This window comes from Streptopelia decaocto (assembly GCF_964273445.1).
Source record: "Streptopelia decaocto genome assembly, chromosome: 1".
Classification (NCBI taxonomy): Eukaryota; Metazoa; Chordata; class Aves; order Columbiformes; family Columbidae; genus Streptopelia; species Streptopelia decaocto.
In genome coordinates this window covers 209,206,771-209,232,932 of record NC_138663.1, presented here as the reverse complement: position 1 = coordinate 209,232,932, position 26,162 = coordinate 209,206,771, and the positions used below count along the sequence as shown (strand labels likewise).

The 26,162-nt window shown below is 45.4% G+C and overlaps 1 protein-coding gene across 1 annotated transcript in view; it reads right to left on the bottom strand.

The window, feature by feature from the left end:
* Positions 1 to 8,033: 8,033 nt before the first annotated feature.
* The window catches only part of WNT11 (Wnt family member 11), a 29,687-nt gene continuing 11,558 nt past the window's right edge, over positions 8,034 to 26,162 (bottom strand). The window contains exons 3-6 of the mRNA XM_082052168.1: positions 24,757 to 24,992; positions 23,012 to 23,289; positions 21,270 to 21,562; positions 8,034 to 9,459 (exon numbers count right to left, since the gene is read on the bottom strand). Of these exons, the coding sequence (XP_081908294.1) occupies positions 9,285 to 9,459; positions 21,270 to 21,562; positions 23,012 to 23,289; positions 24,757 to 24,992 (982 nt within the window). The 3' untranslated portion in view covers positions 8,034 to 9,284. The remainder of the gene's footprint in view (positions 9,460 to 21,269; positions 21,563 to 23,011; positions 23,290 to 24,756; positions 24,993 to 26,162) is intronic.

The window sequence follows — 26,162 nt, the reverse complement described above, 5'->3', positions numbered from 1 at the left end:
CGTCCATCCATTGTGAAGATGGTGCAGGGTTAGTTCAGATGGGGATATCTCCATCGCCATCACCTGAAGCTGCATGAGATGATTCTCACCCCCAGGTGCCTGTCTGCCTGACAGCACCTGAAAAATATGTGGGATATGGTATAGAAGGAAAACTTGGATAGGATTTGAGGTCTGTGGAGTCACATTTGATTGTGTTAGAAGAGGGTGGGAGTTTTATTTAACAAAAATTGTGGTGAATTCCCAGACCCATTCCTTTATATCTAACCTATTTATAAACCCACGTTAGTTGCAAAGCTGGGAAGGAACAATAGCTCTGGACTAAAAAAGGATAAAATATACAGGAATGTATCAACCATTGAGGCACTCAATTCTCACTATTGAATTTAGGTGCCTAAAAGGAACTTCAGAGCATCTTACCTCTAAATGCTGACTTTTTTTTTTGCTTTGAAGTACATAAGCTCATAGTCCACGATTCCTTTATTCTGTATTTCATCCAGTGCACACACCATTGAGAGAAGTGTTCAAAAGTATGAGCAGGATATCAGCAACAAGAATGAAGGTCAATCTCGTTAGACTGGCCAAGATCACTCTAAGGAGAAAAAGGATGATGTTGAAAGGATGATCGGTGCGTTTCTATGCAGGAAGATCTCTGAGCTTATCTAAGTCTCCAAAGGTAAGCCAGGGTGCTTAGGCTATTAACCAGCTTAGACAGAGTAATGGAAAATATTTTGGAAGGAGAAATCCTCTACCAGCAATTCAGTGTTAGTGTAAAACACAGCTACTGCATGGCATTCTTTTTGTTCTTTGAAGTTTCTTTGTTTACATTTTATTATCTGGAATAGCCTCTTTAATGGCTGAAAAAAGAAAAAAAAAAAAAAAGAAAAAAGATACTTTGTACAAGAGCAATTAACAATATGAGTCAAGTTCAGGGGACTGGAGTCTGACATTTGATTGCAACCGCAAAGTGGTCAGTGCACTTGAATGGTTTGATTTTCTTTATAAACTCCACAAAAAAGTAACTTTTCTAGTTTCCTTGGAATTATGTGCAAATCCCAAAATGAAAATGTTCCCTCTAATGGAGAGAAGAGGAAAAAATAAATCTAAGCAGCTACATTTACATGTTTATAATGCTTGATTTAATCCATTGAGTTTCGTTGTTTTATTTGTAAATATCTTTAAGCAATTAGTGCAAAATAATAAGTGCCAGCTGTAATTATTTTGGGTATAGGACTTTTACAAGATCATGCTCTGATGCTAATAGTCCAGCTATGCTTAACAACTCATTAGCTTGGCTTATAACAAGACCAAACATTGAAACAGAAGGACCTCTACACCAAGCATCAGGCTAAGGATAAATCTCATCTGACTTCTGACATCTGTTGCATGGATGTCTACATGAAAAGAGTCATGCTAGCTCCCAATGGACACAATTTGCCTTATCCCAATCCACTCTTTGGAGGCACGCCAGGTTTCTAGCGCTCTAGAAATGTCTTTATTGACAGCGCAGGGAGCTGAGGACAGCTTGCTCAACAACCTGTGTAATGTCAGAGTAGGTGAATTCCTCCTAGGGGGAATTCATTCAATAGCTTGGAACTTTTCGCTATGGTCCTGTTTAACTCAGAAGTTTCTCTTGGCAATTGGGGGACTGTAAGGACCAGATCTGGAGGTCCAAGCTAGCCTATGTGTGTCAGTGGCAATTATGAGGCAGGATCAGTCCTGTGGCTTTGGAGAGCTCATTCTTCTGTATCACCCCATTTGTTGGTCCATGGCAGACCTGGAAAAGCCCTTAGGACAAGTGCTGTGGAGCAAAGAAAGTGTCTTTGAGATCTTGCATCACCCTGTTGTGATAGGACAAGGAGTGATGGTTTTAAACTAAAGGAGGGAGATTCAGGCCGGACATGAGGAAGAAATTGTTGCCCCTGAGGGTGGTGAGAGCCTGGCCCAGGTTGGCCAGAGAGGTGGTGGATGAACCATCCCTGGAGACATCCCAGGCCAGGCTGGACGGGGCTCTGAGCAACCTGAGCTGGGTGATTCTATGATTCGATGAAAGGTCAATGCTATTTAAAATGCCCTTGGGTGTCCCCTTGGTGTTCCTCTTCCAGCCCTGGTGGGCAGGGGAGTCCTGCAAGCCGAACACCACTCTGAAGTCTGTCCAAAGCCTCGAATGACACCAGATGCTTCACTGCTGAGAGGACCCCTACATCCAGCAGAGCAAGAGTTATGTGTGGGGGTCAGGGTGAGCAGGGGAGTTGTGCCTGCCTTAAATCAGCCTTAAATTGCAACTGTCAGCTCGACACTTTTATGTCACGCCGGGCGCTGCTCCTCAAGCGTGGATATACAGGGAGTTGCTAGCCATCATTTCCCACTTTCCCCAAATGCAAAGAGACTTCCAGCTCACCCCCCCTGCAGATTTCACACTGCCTGCAGCCGGGAAGGAAGCACCTGCAGAGGTGAGCACCGAGGTGGTATTTTAATCTATCCTAACCAGATGAGGAGTGGAGCCCTGGACAGAGCAGAGAGTTTAGAAGATAAAACAGTTTTCCTGTCTTAAGCCTGGCCCTGGTCAATATGTGCAGCACTTTGTAAAATTAATTGCATATTGAGCAGGTAGTGGAGTGGAAAGCAGCTGCAGGTAGTTGCGTGTTTTCAGTGTCTGCAAGCAGCAAAGAAAGTTCTGGATCCTTCTTTGCACCATCAGCCTCCTAGGCCTGGGGGAAATTCAGTTTGGGATAATGCCCACAGGTTGGTTTTCTTTGGTGATGCAGTTGCTGCTACTGATGACTTTTATAATGACCCAGATTATAGCATCTCATCCTAAATTTCAGTATATTTAGGATAAGCTTAATTATCTGAAGTGCTAGGGGTGTGTGACAGCTCAACCTCAGCCTCCTCAAGGATCAGCTGCTTTCTCAAAATTCATACTGAATTTCAGAGAAGAGACAGATTTTTAAGTCCATGTTATTTAGAATAACCCTAAATAGCTTGAAATTTTGGATGAGATGCTGTAATCTGGGATAATCCTAAATATCTTGAAGTTTAGGATGAGAAACAACAGGGGAGGAAGGAAGCCCCATAGAATGATGGACTTAAAATCTCTGAAATTCAGTATGAATCAGAGTTCAGTATGAATATTGAAGTTGAACTGTCACACACCCCTAGATCTTCAAATGCGGTGTTGTGAGCACCCAATTTTACCTGTTTTTATTTTACATTCCCACCTTTGTTCCAGCCCAGGTTCATTGTTCATCACCACTGAGGAATGCAACAGACCCCATCGCAGACTGAGAGAATTTGGGGCCTGGCATTAAAAAATCTGAAATAAATACGGGTATCCATTTAAAAAAAAAAAAAAGCCCATGTTTTTCAGCAGTCACCACTTAGAGAGATCTGAGATATCGATAACTGGCATTTACAGGATTCAGTTCCCCAAGGTATTCAGTGCTTTGGCCCCGACCCAGAAAAACACTTATACACATGTTTAGCCTTAAGCGCGCGAGCTGCCTCTGTTTGAGTTGTCGCTGTGTTGTACAAGAGGACGGGCTCTCAATGTAACTCAACTCATGAGAGTTTTTAGGTTTGAAGCTCGTCCCTGTGCAAGTGGCAGCACGACAGACCCAGAGCAGCGTTTCAGATCCAGTGGCTTTCTCCTAAGTTCTGCAGCCTTTGCAGCATTTCCCTTCACGTCCCAGCTCCTGGACTCGTGCGATTACACGAGACCCTCTTCTGTCTTTTTATTTTCTTAAGAAAAATTTCAAGGCCATGTGGTTTTGGTGAATACCTTGAAAAATTCCACTTAAAAGAGAAAAAAAACACTCCACACAAGCCAGAAAGGATCTTTAAAATAACTCATTTCATCTTTACAATACAGGCAAAGTACAGTCCACTTACTCTTAACAAAAAGCAAATAAAAAGGATCCACATTGCATACCATTGTTATTATTTTTATTATTATTTTTGCTGTTATAATTAGAAAACAAAGCTAATGCTGCTGCCCTGAACAGGGGATAACTTTTGCTCTAGATGAATAAACCACAGCTCTGCTGAAATATTTAATCAAACTCTGTCTGACTGACGAAACTGGTCCTGAGGGGAAAACAAAACAAAACAAAACATGTTGTACATGTTAAAGTCATTAATCTCAGGTGGATTTTAAGTTTCCTGTTCTTTCCCCCCCGTTTCTCCCAAATCTTGTTTTCTGCTTCGTCTCCCACGTGCAGAGGACAAAGTCATTCCTGTGCTGGCTCCGATCAGCTCTTGGGAGCGAAGCGATGGTGTTTCTTAGCCCCCTGCCCAATGCAGAGAAAACAAAACCTTATTGGTGGGGTGAGAGAGTTTAGAACAAGCGACCCCAGGACTGAATTTTCTTCTTGTTCCCCACGTCCCCAAATACCTCCAGAGCCTCATCCCAGCGTCTTGCCCAAGCAGGTAGCCCAGAGCTGGGCAGCACAAGCCAAACTCACTTGGAGGATGCTAATGGTTGTCAAGAGGGATCTGTCCTCTAGCAGGAAAAGGGATGGTCCCTCAAGGGCTCTTTGATCACTTTCCTGACAAAGGCACTGTTAATTATATTGAGATTTTTGCCTCCTTTCCTGCCCCACTTCCCCTCAGCAAAGGCTTTTGTCGCTGCACATGAAATGCTTGTGGGTTGACTGCTTTAACATGATTAAGACACTTTCCATTTTGCAGACTGAACCAAACAGTCAAATGGGAATTTTCTATATTGAAGGTCATTTACCTACTTTGGGGAAAATCCTGTATGATATAAAACTGGAAAGGGGTGGCTGTGGGAGGGGAATTCATAAAAAAAAATATGAAGCCAGCTGAATGCACATGAAGTCCAAATCCTCACATTTGGAAAGAGCGTTAAGTCCAAACTGTTTTATTAAATCATGGCTATTTTTTCAAACAGATAAATGCTACAAAGCCACCAACATAATACTTTTAAAGATAGCTTGCCCTTTTCCCTCAGGCATAATATTGTAATATTTTCAAACAATTGTATTTTCCCAGTTAGTGTAAATCAAGAGAGCTGTGTAGTAGGACATGGAGCTGGGCCAAACTATACCAGCTGTTAGGATCTGGCAGGGCATGTTATGAGAGAACTGTAGCATCAAAATAATTAAAGCCATTTCATTCAGAAGCTGAAAGACCTCAGTGTTTCATAGCAAAGCCTTGCAAACTGGTTGCAGAGGGGATGGGGAGGGAAGGAGACTGGTACATGACGGTCTTGCCCTGCCATTAGGGATGTGTTTTCCTTGTAAAACTGTTTGTTGACAAATGTTCTCCTAAATACCTTTCAGGCTACGCATGGACAGAAAATCATTTGGCAGCTATTTCTCGGATGCTGGTCGCACTGAGCATTGAAATTGAGAGTAATGACACTTCTCTTTTCTGGCCTCTCTGTGCTTTGCTGCTGATGCCAGGAGGAAAGAATCAGAGACAGGCTGTGAGGAGCAAAGATGCACCGTGAGCTGTTCCACCAGTACAGTCCCATGTTATAGATTCTCTTTTTATTCCTAGTTTGTATTAAAATGAAAAGAAAACAGAGAGCACTGCATCCCTCTCATAGAAAGCCATTTCCTGAAAAATTAGAAAATGTCAGACCATCAGGAGGGAGATGACCCTAATTTGCTGGATGAAGCAGTGCTGTGCAACAAGGGATGCTGGACTTTATCACACCTTGCCCTGTGCATGAGTCTCATCCTGGAGAGGCACATCACCCCGGGCACGTGGCTAATGCAGGGTGCAGCCACTCCGGAGAAGGACCCTGAGACCTCTCATCCTGTCACTTGTTCCCTGGGAGCAGAGCCCACCCCCCCCTGGCTCCAAGCTCCTTTCAGGCAGTTCAGAGATCAGAAGGTCTCCCCTCAGCTCCTGTTCTCCAGCTGAACCCCCCAGGTCCCTCAGCCGCTCCCATCACACTTGTGCTCCAGCCCCTTCCCCAGCTCCGTTCCCTTCTCTCAACTCACTCCAGCACCTCAAGGCCTTTCTTGGCATGAGGGACCCAAAGCTGCCCCCAGGATTTGAGGTTTGGCCTCCACAGTGGCAGTTCTGGGGGATGGTCACTGCTCTGGGCTTCCTCCAAATTTTACTTCTTTGAGGTAAGAGTGTCTGTGGCCCCAGCCCATGTCCTAGGCTATTGGTTTATAAATTTATACCATTACACCAGTTTTTCTCTAACTCTGAGGAAACAGCCTCAGGTTGTGCCAGGGGAGGTTTGAAGTCAGACCTTGGGAACAATTTCTTCCCCAAAGGGCTGTGGGGCATTGGAACAGGCTGCCCAGGGCAGTGGTGGAGTCACCATCCCTGGAGGGATTGAACAGGTGTGGAGATGAGGTTCTTAGGCACATGTGTTGGTGTCAGTGTTGGGTTAATGCTTGACTTGATGATCTTGAGGTTCTTTTCCAACCAAAATCATCTATGACTCTATGATCAGCAGAGATTTTGAGCCTGGATGCCCCAAACTGCAAACCTCCAAACACTGCAGCTGTTTCCGTTCAACATCTGCAGTAACAGACAGATGTGGGCAGAGGCAGACACAAAGCATGAGGTACCACTACGGCTAAAGGTCTGCTGAGGGTTCATTTCCCACCTGATGGACCCACAGGTGCCTGGTAGGCTTACACACATGTTTTTATGCTCTGCAAAGTTATGATTTCTTCTGATGTGGGAAAAGCAGGTGAGGAACACGGGCCTGATACCAAAGCAGTGAAAGGCGGCTGAAAATAATGTGCACATAGAGCATTTCTTCCATCTCGCTATTTTTTTGCCAAGCAGAAAGGCTCAGGAAGGACATCAGCAAGGGAGCAAGAAAAAGAGTCATTACAGAATAGCATTGAAATGTTCAAATTTTTCTTTGGTCAGAACAACCCTGCGTTGTTGGCTTCATCAGAAACTGGAAATAAAAATAAAATTCCTTAAAAGAATGAAAGTAGACCGTTTACATATCTAACGGAGCCAAATCCTGGCTTTGGAGAGCAGTGGGATTTCTGCCACCAGCCTGTCTGCATGTCAGCCCAAAGACACCCACCGCTCATCACACCGCACTGCGGAGACGTTTCAGTCCACCAGCTTTTATGGGGTGACAATAACACAAACCACTGACAAACTACCAAAGGCCTCTTTTTGCCTGCTCGTGGAGGGGGGAGGGAAAGAGGCGAGGAGACCGAACCTGTTACAGCAAAGCAAAGTGGCTGAGGAGTACAAAATATCTGTAATTTTGCTCTATGGTCCCCAATGCTTTTCTCCTCCAGCTCCGCAGGGCTGATCAGGGACATAGCAAATGCCTCCAAAAGAGCAGCTGGGGAGGGCGGGGGGGGGTTGATAAAAAAAAGGATTTAGAGGAAGACTGCAGTGTTATGGACATATTTCCTTCTAGGAAAGTGGCACTGTCAAACCTCATTTGTGTAGGAGTGATTTTCTGGCTGCTTGCAGAACTTTGCTTGGGGAACCGGGTGCCCAAAAATTATCAGAAGGACCTCATGGAATCTGCAGCCTTCTGCTCCTGGAGCAGACATCCTTCTCCAGCATCACCCTTCGTAACCGGCACATAGAGCTGGGTGCTTATTGCAAAAAAAAAAAAATGAGCAAGAAAAGGACCTAAATCTAAGCCAAAACATCCTCTGCACAGCAACTCCTACAACATGCAGGAGCGAGAAGCAAACCACCCACGAGAGGTATTAGTCACATTTGTTATTAAGCTCCTTAGGGGCTGTGGGATATTTTACTGATGAGAGTGATTACTAATATTAAAAAGCAAAACAAGAACAGTGACTCTCCCTTTCTCCAAGTGCTCTGTTTCGTTGTCTTGACTGAGTCTTGGCTAATTCTGCTCAAAATGAAGAGGCTGGGGAGACAGGGAATAAATGAACTTACCTATCCCACACCAGCGAGTGCCTCGAGCCACGATCTCCTCCTGCCCTTGGGAGGGAAAGCAGGGCTGCTTTCCAAGTAGGAGAGTGAAACATAATAATCTAACATTTTGCTGTTGCATCAGTAAGTTCAGCATTTATTTCATACTATTGTTAATGCTTGTTTATAATATATAGATATATTTATGTGGGGAAGTAGAGTAGACAAAAGCATGGTATATATCTTATAAATATTTCTGTATGTCCGCGTGAAAAAAGAAGATATGTACAGCCACAGATAGTGGTTCTCTGCTGTGCCAGGGCCAGGTGAAGGGCTGACACGTCCACACTCTTATTTTGTTCTGGGAAGTTTGCTGCCCTGCGTGGATGCTCTCCCTACGGCCGGGACCAGACCTGCTCCACTCTCTGCACTTTCCTGGGGCTGGGTCAAGAGTTTTGCAGGAACAAAAAGGCAGTGGCAGATTTCCCTAAGGACTTGATGGCCCAACATAGTAGAACATCAGTGGCTAAGGGCATCAAACCCAAAGGGCAAGAGGGAAAGAGAGCAGGAGCTAATTTTTATTTATTTATTTTTTTACTTTTCCCACTGGATTTTGACTTTACTTTGTTACTTTATCCTAACGCCTCCACTACAGTCTCATGGATCCCATAAAGCCTTTTTCGGGGTACCCTATTCTCATCACCTCCGGGATCCACGGGGGTTCTTCAAACATGAATTTGAAACCACATCCAACCCAGAAAAATCATGGACAACTTTTCCTGCAGCAATAACTTCAAAGTTGCAAACCTGTGTAAAATAAAGGTTAAAATGAGCTGTTCGTTTCAGGGGATTGACCTGAAATCTTTCCACCTTTATCATCTGGAGTGGATGCTTCCACGCTAAAAATTAAGTCTTTGGCAAAAAAACCATAAAGGCAGTTATTGCTGAAAACTTGCAGCGTTTTCCATTCTGGGATGGTCCTAATGCAGACTCAGTACCTCTGCTGGAAGGCACAGACAGGTGTGAGCCTTAGTTATTTTCAAACAACAGTTGCTTTTCTTCCCCGCGGAAAGCTTCTAGTATTGTTGCTCAAAATACTAAGGGACTTGATGGCTGGACGTCATTGGCAACCATAGGAAAAATTTTGGAATAAGATAGCATCCCAAATGAGTTTTTGTCTTCTCAGAGAGCACTTTATTCATGGGGGGAAACATTTGTGGGCTGTTATTTTTTTTTTTTAAGGGCCTTAGTTTTACTGGTGTGATTGGTTGGTTGGTTGGTTGGTTGGTTGTTTTTTTTCCCTCCTACCATCTTTCTTCAAGTCTATGCCTTTACAAGATAAATGATGTCTAGCCGGGGAAATGTTTTCTCTTCTCTGAATAGTGCTGGGGTGCCTCTGGCCTCTCAGCTCCCGGGTGGAGAGAGGAGGGTTTTCACTTGCACACGTATCTCTCGACAGTCCTCTCGCACTTTTTACAGGTCACGTAGCAGCACCAGTGGTACTTGCAGTGGCATCGCTCCACCACTTTGTCCATGTAGGGGTTGTAGCCTCTGCCGCAGCACATCAGGTCGCAGCTGTCACTCCCGTTGGAGGTCTTGTTGCATTGCCTGGAAGAAAGAAAATGTGGTGAGCAAGTGGAAATTGTAAAGGGGTGCAAAAATGATCAGAGGGCTGGAACAGCCCTGCTGGGAGGACAGGTTGAGAATGGGGGTGTTCAGCCTGGAGAAGAGAAGGCTTCAGGGAGACCTTATTGTGGCCTTTCTGGACTTAAAAGCAGCTGAGAAGAAAGATGGGGACAGACTTTTGAGCAGGGCCTGTTGTGATAGGACTAGGGGTGACAGTTTCAAACTAAAGGAGGGAGATTCAGTCCAGATATGAGGAAGAAATTGTTGTCCCTGAGGGTGGTGAGAGCGTGTCCCAGGTTGGCCAGAGAGGTGGTGGATGAACCATCCCTGGAGACATCCCAGGCCAGGCTGGATGGGGCTCAGAGAGCAACCTGAGCTGTTGAAGATGTCCCTGCTCATGGCAGGGGTGGCACTAGGGGAGCTTTGAGGGTCCCTTCCAACCCAAACTATTCTATGGTTCGATGAGTCAGGCTGGAAAAAACCTAAAGACCTTTAAGATCATCTAAACAATCCATTAACCTAACACTGTCAAGTCCACCGCTAAGCCACAACCATAAGCACCCTAAGAACCTTGCAGAGCTTTCCAAAACAGTGTGCTGCAGTGGTGCTAGGAGCTGATATCTCTGCAGGATGCTGGGTGAGGGCAGCATGGTTGCATCTCAGCTACAGCAAGCACATGGTGGGGTGAGCATCCAGCCAAGCTGCCTTGCACACATCAAGGGAGGCAGGGAGAGTCCTAGGGGAGCACTCACATCGCCTGCTCAGATGGCCAGGATTGCACTTGTATCACCTGCTCTGACAGCCAAAATTACATTAAACACCTGTTCTGACCCTCAGTTTGGGCTCAGCAGCATTCAGGCTGCCTGTCAGCCAGGACCCAGCTTCTGTACAGGCAGAGGAGCGAAGCTATTGTGATACCTCCACCAAACCGAAAACTCATAGTTCCTAGCAATCTGTATTCCCAGGCAGGCCCCAAAGCTGTCTGAAAGGAGCTGGAAGAAGATGATACCCTAAAGAACAAACACTGGTGTTTGTTGAACACTACGTAACCTGAAAAGGATGGAAGAGGAACCCTGCAGCCACAGAGTATTTGCACAGGCTCTGTGCCAGTGATCCTGGGCTGGGAAAGCTCCTGAGCAGGTTGTTACAACCACGATCCAGCCCTGATATTATCAGGGATATCACAACCGAAACTAGCAGAGCTGGACTCTGCACTTTCTCCTCTAAATGTCTCTCTGCATGGCACAAGCAGATGGGGAGCTGGTCCTGTAACACCCCAAGTCCTGACCCAGGAGCAGGCAGCACGGCAGGAGCACAGTATAGGATGACAAGTCGCCAAATATCACACGGACTTCCACTGCTTGTTTTGCTTCTGCTTTTAATTAAAGCCAGACTTGTTAGGATAAGTCTGCCATTGTGTGGGGTTCCCTAGCTTTGTCCTCTTGCAAGCAGCTGGCTTGAGATTTTCAGAAGTCATGAATTGGGAATCTCCTTCAATGATCCATTGATCATGGATCCCCAGCCATTCTCAAAAAAACAGCTGTTTCCTTCTCCTAAAATACTCCAAGTTGAGTCACTGGACATGACAGAGCAACAGGCCTTGACTTTAGGATTATCTTAATCATGTCATAGAGATGCTGTTTCTCCCTTGGCTGTAAAGATACCCAGAGTGGAAGTCTTCATGTTTGCTCAGATGTTTGGCTGGGCACTAGTGCTGTAGGGTAACATCTCATGATATACCCAACACCATAGGGCTGTGAACTTGATGTTGAGCCTTGAAACTACTGTAAGACAGGCAGTGTGGAGAATGGGGGAATTGCTGACTTCTCTCCACAGTCTTATTCACAGAATCACAGAATCAGAGAATGTTAGAGATTGGAAAGGACCTCAAGAGATCATCTAGTCCAATCCACCTGCTGGAGCAGGAACACTTAGATGAGGTTACACACGAAGGTGTCCAGGTGGGTTTGAATGTCTCCAGAATAGGAGACTCCACAACCACCCTGGGCAGCCTGTTCCAGTGTTCTGTTACCCTTACTAAGAAGAAGTTTCTTCTCAAATTTAAGTGGAACCTCTTGTGTTCCAATTTGAACCCATTACCCCTTGTCCTACTGCTGGTTGTCACAGAGAAGAGCCTGGCTCCATCCTGCATGGCTATTTTGGACAGAAACACTCTAAGGCTGGTTTGGGGCAGGGAAAAGAGACAGGAGCATGAGTTGGACTCTTGAACTGACTCCATTAATAGAAGAAAACAAATCCATTAGACTTATAGGAATTCCTCATGAAGTAATGTTTTAGGAGAAGTTACAGGATTAATGAAGTGTTGAGATCTTGTTCTTGTTCTTCCCTTACTTTTTTCTGACTCAGGCGGGCCTCCTGTTTGTTGTTTCTGACTCGCATTCCTCTCCAGGTTCAGTGTTTAAAGACCCCCCTCCCTGCTCTCCTTCTTTCAGGAGTGTGTGTAAATATTTACAAACCTTTGAAAACCTCTACCGAAGCCGAAGTCTGCAACCACACTGAGCATGTTTACCTAACGCTGAACCAAAGGCGTTGTTACCGCCCCTGCGAGCCGGGGCCCCAAACCTCCAAATGACTCCTTATAAATGTATTAGTAAATGCATTAAATATTCAGAGCAAAGGTTCAAATGTAGGCATGTTGACATTAGAAGAGGGGAGGGTATTTGACAACTTTACTCAGCTTTACCGGTGGATGGAAAGGTTGTTGCCTGGAGGTTCACCTAGGGAGGATGGAGACCCTGCAGAAGCACGGTGATGGATGTGCCACCTCATGCTGAGAGATCATTAAAATAGTCAAGAAAAAGAATACAGGTCCACTCTGACTCAAGTTCACCACTGAGGATAATCACTCGTCAAATGTACAAGGCACTCAACAGTCACATTTACCACATTCAAAACTCTTCTACCTGCTGTATTGAGACCTGGGAATCTCCCTTTTCTTGCATCCACTCCTGTGGTTTGTAAAAAGTGGATCTACTAGGAGATACATTTTTCCATAGCTGACCCCATCCCACCCAGTCTGAAATAAAGAAAGGAAAAAAACGAAAACCTTACTGAAAAGTCCCCAAGCTTCCTTCAGTTTTGGATAAAAGAACAAGGATGTTCTGGGTGGATGAGCTGAATAGCCAAAAGAAAGCTTTTGACCACATCCTGAGACTGAATGGGCTTCTAGAAAATTTTCCTGACAATGCCACAAACCAGAGACTTAGTTTTCTTTTCTAAAGCAGAGGCTTGGATGAATTATCTTTCTTTTTCTTTAAACAAGCTGAAACAGAGGTACTTCACCAGCTGTGTCTATACATAGAAAAAGAAAGAGGGGGAAGACAAAGGAGCCCAAAGACCAGAGTTTACCCACAGAAGCTGCCCCAGAGCATCTGCTTTCAGAGCCCACGGCTGCGATCTCACCAGGCTCCCCGCTGATGGGTTAAGTTCAATCTCATTTATTTTGGGCTTGGTCCAGCACGATTCCAGCAACTCAGAGAAATGCCCTCCTCCTGAGCCTCAGAGAGAAAATACGAAGGCAGGAGATTGCATCTTAACACAACACCGTAACCTCTAGAAGCACTTGGAAGATCGGTGAAAAACGATGCTTCGGCCGTAATCCCAGCCAAGGTCCTGGCTCAGGGACAGGCTTTCACATTGTCACAGTGTTTTCTCCTTCTTTATACAAGAAGGGAGAAGGTCAGCCCTGCTGACTGGACAAATCCCACTCAATATGCCTGTCCAAAATCTCCCCCTTCCAGTCCTCACTTGCAGAAACACTGCAGTACATCGCTCCCAGAGCTCAAACAGCTTCATCATGGGGGTGGCTCCTCAGCAGAGATGATGAAGGACATCTCAACACTTCCATGAGTCTTCCCCCAGATGAAGAGGCTAAGTCATCTCAGAGTTATCTCCTGGGGGATTTTAATTTTAAAACCTATAGCAAGACATCATACTTAATTTCATTGTGAATCCCAGTTCACTTCTGTCCCATCAGCAGATATAAGGATAGATTTTTTTGGTTGACAACAAGGGCAAGTGCTGGATTTTGCACCTGGGACACAGCAACCCTGGCTGCACATACAGACTGGGGGATGAGATGCTGGAAAGCAGCTCTGTAGAGAAGAATTTGGGGGTTCTGGTGGATGGCAAGTTGGACATGAGCCAGCGGTGTCCCTGGCAGCCAAGAGGGACCCGTGTCCTGGTGCATCCAGAACAGCATGGCCAGCCGGGCAGGGAGGGGATTGTCCTGCTCTGCTCTGTGCTGGTGCAGCCTCACCTGGAGCATTCGCTCTGTGCAGGGCTGGGAACACAGGATAAAAAGGATATAAAGCTACTAGAGAGTGTCCAGAAGAGGCTACAAAGTTGGTGAAGGGTTTGGAAAGGAAACCATATGAGGAGAGGCTAAAGTCACTTGGTTTGTTCATCTTGGAGAAGAGGAGACTGAGGGGAGAGCTCATGATGGCTACAGCTTCCTCACATGGGGAGAAGGAGGGGCAGGCGCTGATCTCTTCTCTTTATCAACCAACAGCAGAACCTGAGGGAATGTCAGGAAGATGTGTCAGGGGAGGTTCAGGTTGGACATTAGGAAAAGGTTCTTCACCCAGAGGGTGCTGGACACTGGAACAGGCTTCCCAGGGAGGTGTCACGGCCCCAGGCCCGACAGTGTTCAAGAAGAGACTGGACAACATCCTCAGACACACGGTGTGAACTGTGGGGTTGTCCTGTGCAGGGACAGGAGTTGGACTCGATGATCCTTGTGGGTCCCTTCCAGCTCAGGACATTCTAAGATTCTATGACAGCTGGCATCTGAGAGCCAAACTGAGGCCAACTCTGTACTGTGTCACACACAATAATGACATATGATGACAGGGACAGGCCAGATGTTGACTGGCACCTCACTCCCTCAGCCTTATTGATAAGCAGAACCTGCTTATTAGTACATTAGAAAAGTTGTTCTGGGTCACAGCAGCCACCTGCCTGGCTCCGTACATCTCCCACTGGCTGTGGGACATGCTGTTCAGGGAGGAAAATGCAAATATGGACACTTTCTGTCATCATTTTCCTCAGCCTTTTCCTCGCAGTAGATGTCCCATCCCTGGAGACATCCCAGGTCGGGCTAGATGGGGCTCTGAGCAACCTGGTCTGGGTGAATATATCCCTGCCCAAGGCAGAGGGTTGAACTGGATGGGCTTTGAATGTCTCTTCCAACCCAAACCATTCTACAATTCTATATATCACCAGCATCTGGGATGTTGCATTAGGGATGATAGAAGGTATGTTCCTGCCTAGGCATCTCAGGATCCCCTTGTGGGCATCATGGCCATGGGTTTGTCTCATCTCTTTGTCATCTCAGGGAAACCATCTGCCTCCATGAACTCCAGCAGCCAAAAGTCCCAGAAGACAGTACTGCTGTGTAAAGAAATAATTTTTTTTTCTTTTAAATCAAATTCCTATTCATTTCTTTAGTGCCTCTTGCTCTAGTAACATCATGTTTTACAGCAGTATATAAAAGAAAGAGAAAAAATAACTCAAATCCCCCAGGAGGTGTGTAACACAATGGACACTGGCTAAAAATACATCAAAGTGCACAACTTCATATAAGATTTTGAGGGCAGGATCTTAACTACTTTTAAATTGCTTTCTCATCCACAAGGAACAACTAGAGACTGACACTGAACAACTGTACGAAAGAGCGTTATCAATAGTACATGTCAGCAAGAAGATGTCAAGGGAGACCCTGGAATCAGCCTGTATTTTCATTAAGAAGGAGTAGAGAGTGAGCCTAAACATTTGTGGAAAACGCTGGAGCAAAAGTAGCTGAGAGCATTTTGTGAGAGTGGATTAAAATGCAAAGTAAGCAACACACTTTGAGAAAGATCCAGATACATGTGGGAATGTTCCCGGGAGGGTCAGAGGAGCAGTTCAGAAAATAGAAAAGCTTGAGGGAACCAACTTAGAGAAGTTCGTAAGAACTGTCTTCCCATCTATAAAAGATCATTGCAAAAGGAAGAGAGAATAAATGTTCTTTATATGCAGAGAAAAGAGGACAAGAAACAACCAGTTTGATTTGGGGAATAAAAAAGTGAATTTAGATTAAGAAAAACATAATTCTGAGCACAGGAAAGCCCTGGAAAATGTTGTTTAGGGCAACTGTTTGTAAGACCAGAGTAGACAAACATCTTCAGGATCAGCCCAGGTGGTCTCAGTTCAGTCTTGCTCCTAAAAAGATCAAGCTCCATGGAAAGTCATTCCCAACACTGATGTTCCCTAACTCCAAGACTGTTTCGATGCAGAGGGACTAAGTACATATTTTTTATTGTCTGAATTCAATATCTGCTACAATTTTACTGCGTGAAATTACTCTTTCCGCCAATGAATGTATTATTCACAAATCTGGTCAGGAAACTTTATGGACAAATCCAGGTCTCTCAAACTTCTCCAGGGATGAACTGAGAAAAAGCCCAAGAAATCACAGCTGGACCAACTGCGCAAATGGGCACCAGCTACAGGCATGTTGCCCTAGGAAAGTTCCTCCACTGCAGGTGAGAGAAACTGAAAGCCACAATTTTCTTGACTTTCCTTTAGTTTGAAATTCTGGTGTACTCACAGAATAATCATTCGCTATTTGTTAGTCATCGTTTGTTGGATCCCATGAAAAAAGGGCGGTACATCTGATAACAGTTCCAAAAATTACTAAATCACAATACCCATTATAACCAAGTGAAAGCCGGAGTTCATCGTGTTGCCTCTTGCGCCCTCACTAACAGAAACTAAACCAAGACATAACCAAAAAAACCCACCAATTGCTGCTGTCTACCCGTAACTACCACTCCTTGCTGTACAGGTATGAGTGTTAAGAAATGTCATGGCCCGCATAACCATGCAAGCAAAGCATGTTTTCAGGGTGGCAGGAGACAAGTGCTACCAAAAACAAAGGCTGTCACTGAACAGGGAAAACCACTCCATCCTTTTTTTTTTTGCAGAATTTGATCAATGCATCTGTTTGGACAACCAAGATGCCAAAAGAAGTAACCACCAGCCACCAAGTCTTTGCAGTCACCATTGAGAAGCAGATGCGTGCTCGGATAACTTCATACATGTTCCTATCCAAGAAAACATACCAGCCTAAGACACCTTGGGAGACACTTAAGACTAATATTTTTTATTGCAAAAGAAAGAACAAATATGTGAGCAATGAGCAACCACCACAGAATGGCCATGTTCTTTGCCAAAGTGTGTCAGCTAAGGAGCGGTGGGTGATCAACCCAATTTCTACAGCATTAAGAGAGCTCCTTCCCATCTTCAGCAAGGAGGGAGGAGCTTTTGCTTGGCTCCATGACTGCTCTGGGAAAGGTCAGTAATAAACAGCTCAATTATCTCTACGAGGCTTCAAGAACTGGAGATTTTTGCATGCACGGCAGAATTTCCCTTTCCTTGAAAGCTTTTGAAATATGATACACTGCACCCTACTGATAAATAAGGTTAATGCTTATGCTTCTTTTCTCACAAAAGACATCTCAATTTTATAATCCGCTACTATTTATCATTTACTCAAAGCTGCTGTAATAAATTTCTCAGGCAGAAGAAACTGAACTACCTTTTTAAAGGATGAGTTATAGGGTGCTTCTGTCCAAGAAAGCTCTGAAATGGGAACACGCACAGTTTTTCCCAGTGGTTAATTTGTTGTATTGAAATTTGTGCAGTCCCCTTGCTGCTCCACGGATCAACTTCTTCAGATTTTTCTCCAGGACATTTTTTATTGTCTGTGGAAGTGTGAGGTGACATATAAGCACATGGAGTTTGGCTGCAGTCGATAAAGGCTGTGGCTGCAACAAACCTGTTTGCTGGAGGTTTGGATAATGGTTGCAAAACTCAGCTCCTTAATCAGATTTTGAGCACTTCAAAGAGGCTTCAAATCTCAGGTTCAGGTTCACCTCCCTGGCTTTGAAATCAGGATACACCCCAAGCTCTTGGAGGCATGAAAATTTCCAAACAATTTCTAATTTCAACATGAAAATGAGAAAGGCTGAGGTTTCTCAGAAAACATTTCAGGCTTGTGCAAAACAAGGCTTTGAAATCCTTTCACACAAGAGCTCTAAAAGGCATTTGATTAACGGACTGCACATTTTACAAGTGGATTTTCATGCAGTTCCTCTACAAGGTAATTGAATTCCCTTTCCTGCCTGAAAAACACACAGTAAGTCTGCATAATGTGAGGGTTAATTAGAGAGATGGAAGCCACCGATTAGATTATCCCTTCCAGCCACCTGCTGGTGCAGGATTGTTCCCTACAGCATACACTGAAATTCAGTATGTCCAAGGTGTTGCAACCGAGCCATCAACCTCTGTCCTGCTTCCAGTATGCTCTGAGTGAGCACCAGACCTGGGGCACAGGGAGGGAGAAAAGGACTTTTTCTCCATATGATGCAGAACTACTCATTTGTTGTAAGAAAAACACAGCAAATGGAACTTTTTAATCCAGTAACAGGAAAAGACATGGATCTGTGGGACATGGGCCAGAGGAGCCACAGAAATTATGCGAGGCTGGAACAGCTCTGCTGGAAGGACAGGCTGAGAGAGTTGGGGTGTTCAGCTGGAGAAGAGAAGCTCCGGGGAGACCTTAGTGCGCCTTTCCAGACTTAAAAGGGGCTGAGAAGAAAGATTGGGACGGAGTGATGGTTTTAAGCTAAAGGAGGGGAGATTCAGGCACATAAGGAAGGAATTTTTTACACTGAGGGTGATGAGACCTTGTCCCAGGTTGGCCAGAGAGGTGGTGGATGAACCATCCCTGCAGACATCCCAGGCCAGGCTGGATGGGGCTCTGAGCAACCTGAGCTGGTGAAGATGTCCCTGCTCATGACAGGGGTGGCACTGGATGAGCTGCGAAGGTCCCTTCCAACCCAACTTGTTCTATGATTCTATGATAAAAGGTGTTGTTAATGAGGTCCTGTCCTGTCTGCCCCCCTTTGGAGGTATAAAGTGGTCTGGAAAGCTGTTGAAGATGCCCAGATCAAGGTCTTCTAGAGCATAGTGAGAGAGGTCTTCACTGTAACATTTAATGGGCTGATCCCTGCACCCATCATCATGGCTATAAAAAAGCCAAAAAGGGAATAGGCAGGTGGTGGGAGAAGAGAAAAAATGAACCGAGGGACCACCAAGAAAAATCCCTTTTTGATTGCATTTGCCATAAAAGACCCTAAAAATTAGCTTAATAGGAAACAATGGTATCTCCCCCCAGAAGATTTTGATGTGCATAAGGATAAAATGTTAAGATGCCTCCGGGACTTGACTTGTAAAATAAAAACCTGTTTGGGCTATTTTCATGTGAGTGTTTTTACATCTTTACAGAACCACATTTTTCCCTGCTCTCTCTAACAGCATCCCTTTTGTGTTCCTTCTCCCTCATCCCTGTCATTAGCCGCTATCTCTGCAGCCCTGTGGCCAGCTGGAACAGAGCCACCACATTTAAAATACATTTAGATGTCCTCTCCAGGAGAGAAAAATTGAGAAGGGAAAAAAGCATCCATGGGAGGAGGATCCCACCAGGAAGAACCGACCAATCTGCAGACACATTATGTGCATTTTACACTTATTTCCTCTGTTAATTTAATGCAGAAAAGGGGATTCTATGGCTTGTGTTACACCTGCAAATTGTGTTACACCTGCAAATTACACCAGGCTCAAGAGCTGGCAGATGGATTTTGATGAACATGAGTGTAACTACACATGACCTTAAAACTTGTCCTAAGAGGTGCCTGCAGCTCAACATGGGACTATCTCACCATCCTCCCCTCCCACGGCCATCACTGTCTCTCACATCTGAGAATAAGGAGTATTTCTTTACAGGTGTATTTTGAAACTCATCCCCTCCTGCCTTAATATCTCGGTTCTCTAAATCCTCACTCAATCTTACTTCCCCTGGACCCTCGCCTGACAGGCTCACAATCACCACTGTCACACAGATCGGGATAAACCGACACCTGCAATACACATTTTCCTATTCTCGGTAGAAAAAAAAAATAAGATCATTTAAGACCTTGACATATTTTTCATCCTTTGCCGGGATAAAAAGGCCAAATCTGCTGTAAAATGAAATTAGATGAAGACACGCCTCCCTCCTCCTTAAAAGGATTTCAGCACATGGAAAATGTTTTGCTTGGCAAATCTGTAATGAATTCAGTTTGTTTTTGACACATCCTGTTAATTTCATGCAATTCCTATAAAACTAATCTTCAAATAACCTCCACAATTTTTTCATTGCAAACCAGAATGACAAAAACAAAGAGATCTTTTTCAGAACACAAATTTGTCAAAATCCATAAAAACCCACAAAAACTTCGCTTCCACTCAAATGACATTTTCCCTCAGAAACCAGTTTCAATGCATCCTTTTTTCCCTACAGTCCTCAGTGATTCATAAACATCTTCACTTGCTAATTACTGCTCCACCGCTGGGCCAGCAATGAACGTCAACCTAGTGTTCCCACCACAGAGCAGTTGTAGAGCAGTCCAACCACTGGTTTTGGTCCTAATGGAGGATACAAAACTGTAACTGCCACAAAATATCAGAGGACAAAAAGGACACCCTTGCCTCACTCAACTGTCATCATCTCCTGATCAGCGCTACCAGTTATATACAAATATATTGTCTACAGAGTTGAGGTTACAGATTAAATGGCCACTGCCAAAGGATATTTTCTAAAGTCCCCTCATTAAACACTTACTATGAATCAAAGGAATCCAAAAAGGATGTACCTTTTCTGCATTTGGATCATTTACTTTGTTTCTGTCACAGTAAAACCTTCACTCATCAAACTTTTCAATACACAATGGGAAGACCACTACATCCAACAAGAGATAAAATGGAGACATTCCACAATAGTGTAGGTGCGTGCATCTTGCAACTTGATTGAGTCTCCACCACAAAATAACACAAAGAGCAAAGAAGAATTACGAGAACTATCTGAAGAAAGCCAAGCACAGCAACTAATGACACCACTGGAAATCCAGCCTTTGTAACCACCTAACAAAAAATCTGGAAACGCAGCAAAATTCTGGAAATATACAATTATTTGGCTGTTGAAGGGTCTGCTGCCCACCTAGAGATGCTCAGACTGCTGAAACATGGAATTGGTTTGTCTTGGAGGGAATTAAACAGGTCCTGGGAAAAGACAAGTGTGTCTGTTGCCTCTGAAAGTGAGAGTACTGTGCCCAGTGGAGGTGTGGGTATGATGACCTCAAATCATGAATATTAATGGGATGAAGAAATTCCTCTGCAGAGACATGAGCAAGACAAACACACCTGGATTTTTAAAATGCAGTGGAAGAAAAATTCTTAAAATTTACCTTTGTAGTTTACAGGGCTTTCTTAAGGCTGCCTGGGAGCACTGGTCCTAATTGGGTTAACACTTTTCTACTTAGAGGAGTCTTAAAGTAGAATAACAACTCATCACGTCAGCAGTGACTGCAAGAAGTGACTTAGAGAGACTCAAGACAGTAAAAAGCAGCTGCTTGATCACTACAAGTTCCTGAAGAGGTGAGTTGCCTAGGGAAATTCAAAAGGTATCTTGGTCCTGCCTATGCAATGCAAAAAGTGCCTGCAGCCTTGTCTTGGACACAGCCACCACTAACAGACTTGAGCATCCATGGACCGTGCCGTATATTAGAGACATTCTTTACCTGCATGTGCTACCTCATGAATTATTTGCCTCTTATTCATACGTGTTCCTCTCTTCCCCTTCTCTCTTTAGAGCTCAGAGTGTAGTCAGCACTCGCTGCAGAAACCCTCACCTGTCCTGTGTCCCGTGTGACCCCACTTTCTCGTTCTTCATGCAGAAATCGGGCGAGCTCTGCAGGTAAATCAGCTCTGTCTCTTTAACCGGCCTGATATCAATATCCTTTGGCACGAGGTATTTGCGTGTGCCCATGGGCCGGTGAACGACCTTGGTGGCTGATAAATACTTGTTTTTGAGGTCCAATGCAATGTCTCGCAGCTCTTGAAGGCCTTTCCAACAGGTCTTGATAGAGCATGACCCAGAAACTCCATGGCACTTACATTTCATTTCAAGAGAGGCTTTCAAGACCTGCAAAAAGGAATGCAGGAGTTAGGAAATGCCCTTCTCTTTCCTTCAAATATTCCACAAACTTGCTAAAGAAGGCACTTTTTTAGCAGGGCCTGCTATAGAAAAAGACTGCTGCTCTGATTTCTGCTCAGTCACTCTAGAGTAGCTGCTGTGCAAAGGGAATGAGATCCCAGAGCTCCTTGGTGATCACTATCAGCCCAGGATTACTTTGACCAAGGCATCTTTGAAGTCAGCAGACACGAGTATTTTGAATTTCGATCAGATATCTACACAGGGCTCCATTTCGACCCCCTAAATTCCTAAGGAGCTGAAAATCAAAGCAATCCATAAATACGTAATTAACATCCATGTCTGCCTCTATCAGCTTTGGGCTTTAGGTAACAGGGATGTCAAGGCTCTGACAAATTCAGGGCACCCTCACCTTGCCTTTCTGTTGGCCATGGGGACAAAAGAGCATTTTACTTTGGTTCTGCACTACCCTGATTTCTGTAGGACGTGGCAGGATGCTGCCAGAAAGGGGTGAATGCACCAGCTGTGGCAATGCTACATCCCAAACAAAATTTTGCCCGTTGCAATTAAAATAAAAACTAAGGACATTACGAAAATATTAACAATAATTAAAAAAAAAAAAAAATATATAGAGTGTGAATGGTGGAGAAAAACACCCAGGAGAGGCAAGTTCAGCGTGGTTGTGCTCTGCAAAGGTGAGTTCAGGCCGTAGCTACACAGTCAGCTGCCAATTTGCTCAACATGCTCCAAGTTGTATCTGCTCTCACACCCAAGCACAGGCAGCCCTAGAAGGACTAAGCTGGGTGGTAGGACCAGCCTAGGGAACCCCTGCAGCCCCAGAGATGGGCGCAGGGCTCAGCTTTACAGTCCCCCATCCATTTCTCCAGCTGCAATGGGGATTTGCACCTCCGTGTGCCCCAAGTACAGCACATGGTACGTATTAACCCTCCATTAGATGCAAGCTGTTAAAAGCAGCTTCTGCCAGATATGGGAATCATCACTAGAAAAGTAGTTTGAAGAGGAAAAATCAGCCCTCCTGGCTGCAGGGATGGCTGGGGGGCAGCTGCTGATGGACACATCTGGCAGATGATAATTGCTCCACGCTCGCACAGCATTTGGTCTGTGCAACGCCCTTGGCAGAGCACGACGGGACCCATCCCCACCACAGCTCCTGGGGTAAGCAAGCCAGAGCCATCCTTGACTGTGGAAAGGGTGTCAGAGACATCCCACCCATGGTTATATAGGGGTGATAACAGTGTTCAGGACCTCCCGAGTCCCAGCATGAGTTATAGAGCCACAGTCTTCAGCAGGCCAAAGGAGTTCAGAGCAATCTGGGAGAAACCTGCCCCTTTCACTAGCTGATAGAGACACTGAACCTCACAGAGCGACCAACCACTACAGATGATTGTATAAGTACAATAACTCTAGTGGATTTGTTACCTGTCTCCCTACTTCACTGTTGTGTAGATGCATCAGTTTATTGGCTTGTGATCCTGATTTTTTCATCTTCATGGGAGCATCTGAAAATTTGGACCCCATGATAAGACCATAGTTGAGGTTGTCTGCACATCCTCCCCATCGATACCCAGGTCCAGGTGTCTCACCTGGGATGGGACCACAGGAACAGCCAGGGAGGTCCCCGGTGGTGCAGGCTCTGGCAATGGTGTGGCTGATGGCAGCAGCAGAAAGGGCATACACAAATGCTGACTCCCTTGTGCCTGGAAGAGACAAAAACTCGAGCTCAGCCTCCTAGGACAGCTGAATGCTCCCCAAACAGAGACCCACATAATCTGTACCCCACAGAACAGCAAACACACCAACTCACTGCAGCTGAGACCTCCCATGGCATCACCAGCTTGCAATACATTTCCTAAGTGAGCTCTTTGACATGATACAACATCCTAACAGGGCAAAGACACACACCAGATTTACACAACTTGCCCATTGTGGTGTGATCGGCTCTTGGAGCACATGAAGAAGCACCCCCATGGACTGTTCTATCTCCTTTTACACTTGTGCTGGATGCTGCTTGTCAGCAGGTCATGGAGCTGGCAGTCATGGAGATGGGGGAGGTGGTGGCCATAGTGCCGCAGCACAAGTGTGCAAGGATGCTCTGACCCATAGGAGAGCTGACTGCACAGCTTCACGCATAGCATGGGGTGACTGACAAGTCTGCAGGTTCTGAACAGCAGCTCCATGGCTGTGAGCAAGGGCATCATAATTCCTAATGAGATGAGCAAACCAGATTGGAGGCATGCTTTTAAGCAGGAGACAAGGTGTTGGATTCGAGAGCTTCTCAGCATGACTGGCACCATAATGATGAACATGGTCTCAGAGAACAGAAAAATTAGACTATGTGTCAGGCTGGGAGATGAAGGGATGGAGAGCAGCCCCCAGGAGAAGGACTTAGAGATGCTGGTGGGTGAAAGATTAGACATGAGCCAGCAATGTGTGCTTGCAGCCCAGAAATCCACCCGTGTCCTGGGCTGCATCCCCAGCAGCGTGAGCAGCAGGTGGAGGGAGGGGATTCTGCCCCTCTGCTCCGCTCTGGTGAGACCCCCCTGCAGTGCTGGTCCAGCTCTGGGTCCTCAGCACAGGACACACATGGACCTGCTGGAGAGGGGCCAGAGGAGCCCCAGAAATGATGCGAGGCTGGAACAGCTCTGCTGGGAGGACAGGCTGAGAGAGTTGGGGTGTTCAGCTGGAGAACAGAAGCTCCGGGGAGACCTTAGTGTGGCCTTTCCGGACTGAAAAGGGGCTGATAAGAAAGATGGGGACAGACTTTAGAGCTGGGCCTGTTGCAATAGGACAAGGGGTGATGGTTTTAAACTAAAGGAGGGAAGATTCAAGTTAGACATGAGGAAGAAATGTTGTACCCTGAGGGTGGTGAGAGCCTGTCCCAGGTTGGCCAGAGAGGTGGTGGATGAACCATCCCTGGAGACATCCCAGGCCAGGCTGGACGGGGCTCTGAGCAACCTGAGCTGGTGAAGATGTCCCTGCTCATGGCAGGGGTGGCACTGGGGGAGCTTGGAAGGTCTCTTCCAACCCAAAGTATTCTATGATTCTATGCAGTCCCTTCATGAGACTCCTGGCAGCACAACCCTTCCCAGCCCCAGGACACACACACACACCCCCCACTGACTCTACTCACTCATGTCCCCGTCTGAGCCAGAAGTGCTGTTTACCTCTCTCTAAGTCCAGCAGGTAGTTAGGAGCCAGCTCAATGGAAGAGCAGTTCCAGCGCATGTCTGAGAAAGTTTTACGACAGGTCTTTATCACTTCCCGTGCTGCCTGGATGATGGTCTGCATTAGCTCCAGGTTGCTGCGGCACAGCTGCACCTGGGAAACCACCAAGCCTTCAAGCTGCTTGCAGTGCTGGGTTTGATTCAGGGCCAAAGCCGAAGGAGTCTTGGACAGAGCTCTGAGGAGACAAGCACATGCAAAAAGGCATTAAAACCAGCAAAAAAAAGCTAGTCTTCAGGTCATTCTTAATTCCTCCACTACCTCCAGTACTTTGGCACATGTTCATCTTAATTTTAGCTACCTGAAAATAAGAGCTTACTTTAAGCTGGTGAGAGATATGGTCAACTTTTAAGAGTGATTTTTCTCATCTAAAGTAGGTGTTTAAGGTATGTGGGAAGAAACACCCTCTAGAAGTGCGTGTTTCTCTCCATCATCTCGGGGAGCCTGGACAAAGCTCCTGGGGCACGTGCCAAGTTGACTGAATGTGTAAATCCTTATGGAGAGGGGTTATTTTTGCTGAAGAATGAAGAGGATGGGCATCCCAACAGAGTGAAAAATGACCCATCAGTTCCACGATAACAGAAAGCTGGATTTTCCAAGACCGTGGTATTCAGGAAAAAAAAATAATAAAAAAAGAGTAAAGTTGCTGTTATCAGTGTTTTGCATTCAGCATCTGTCTCACACACTCTCTAGGGATTGTGCTAAATGTCATGTAATCAATTATGGAAAAAATATCCCCTGCAAAGCCTAGGGAAAAGCCACCAAGCTTGCAAAACAGATGCTTTCCCTTAGAGTTAACGCCAAGGGCCTCCACCAGTTCCATCACTGTTGCACATAGATAAGTCTCTTTCTCCAGCTTCCAAAAATGTAGAGCAGAAGCACAGTGAGAGTATACACAAAGAGAATACCATGGTCAGAACTGAGAAGGGATCCACTAGCACCAGCACATTTGTAACCACAGAAGAAACCAACAACACCCTAAAAACCTCATTGATTTTTCTAGTGTGCAATTCTCAACGTTTCCAGGTAAAAAAGAAAAAGGCAGATGCTGCCATGCATCGCACAGGGCTGTGTTCTTCTTTCTTAAGCACCCACAGCGATCAGCAGAAGCCTGGTGTGTAACTCTCTTTGTATCTTTATGACCTGCTTAGGGCAGTCATAAATGTTATTCATTCCCATAAAACAACTTTCTAGCTGGCTGCATCAGTAACTGGCATCTGATCCTGGCACCACAACTGCCTTAACACATATTTCCTTCTCTCCTTGTTAAATGTGTTGCCTTTCAGTTTCATCCTAAGCCATCTTGGTTAGTTTGGCTTATTAGCAGACACATTTCTGGGCGCATTTC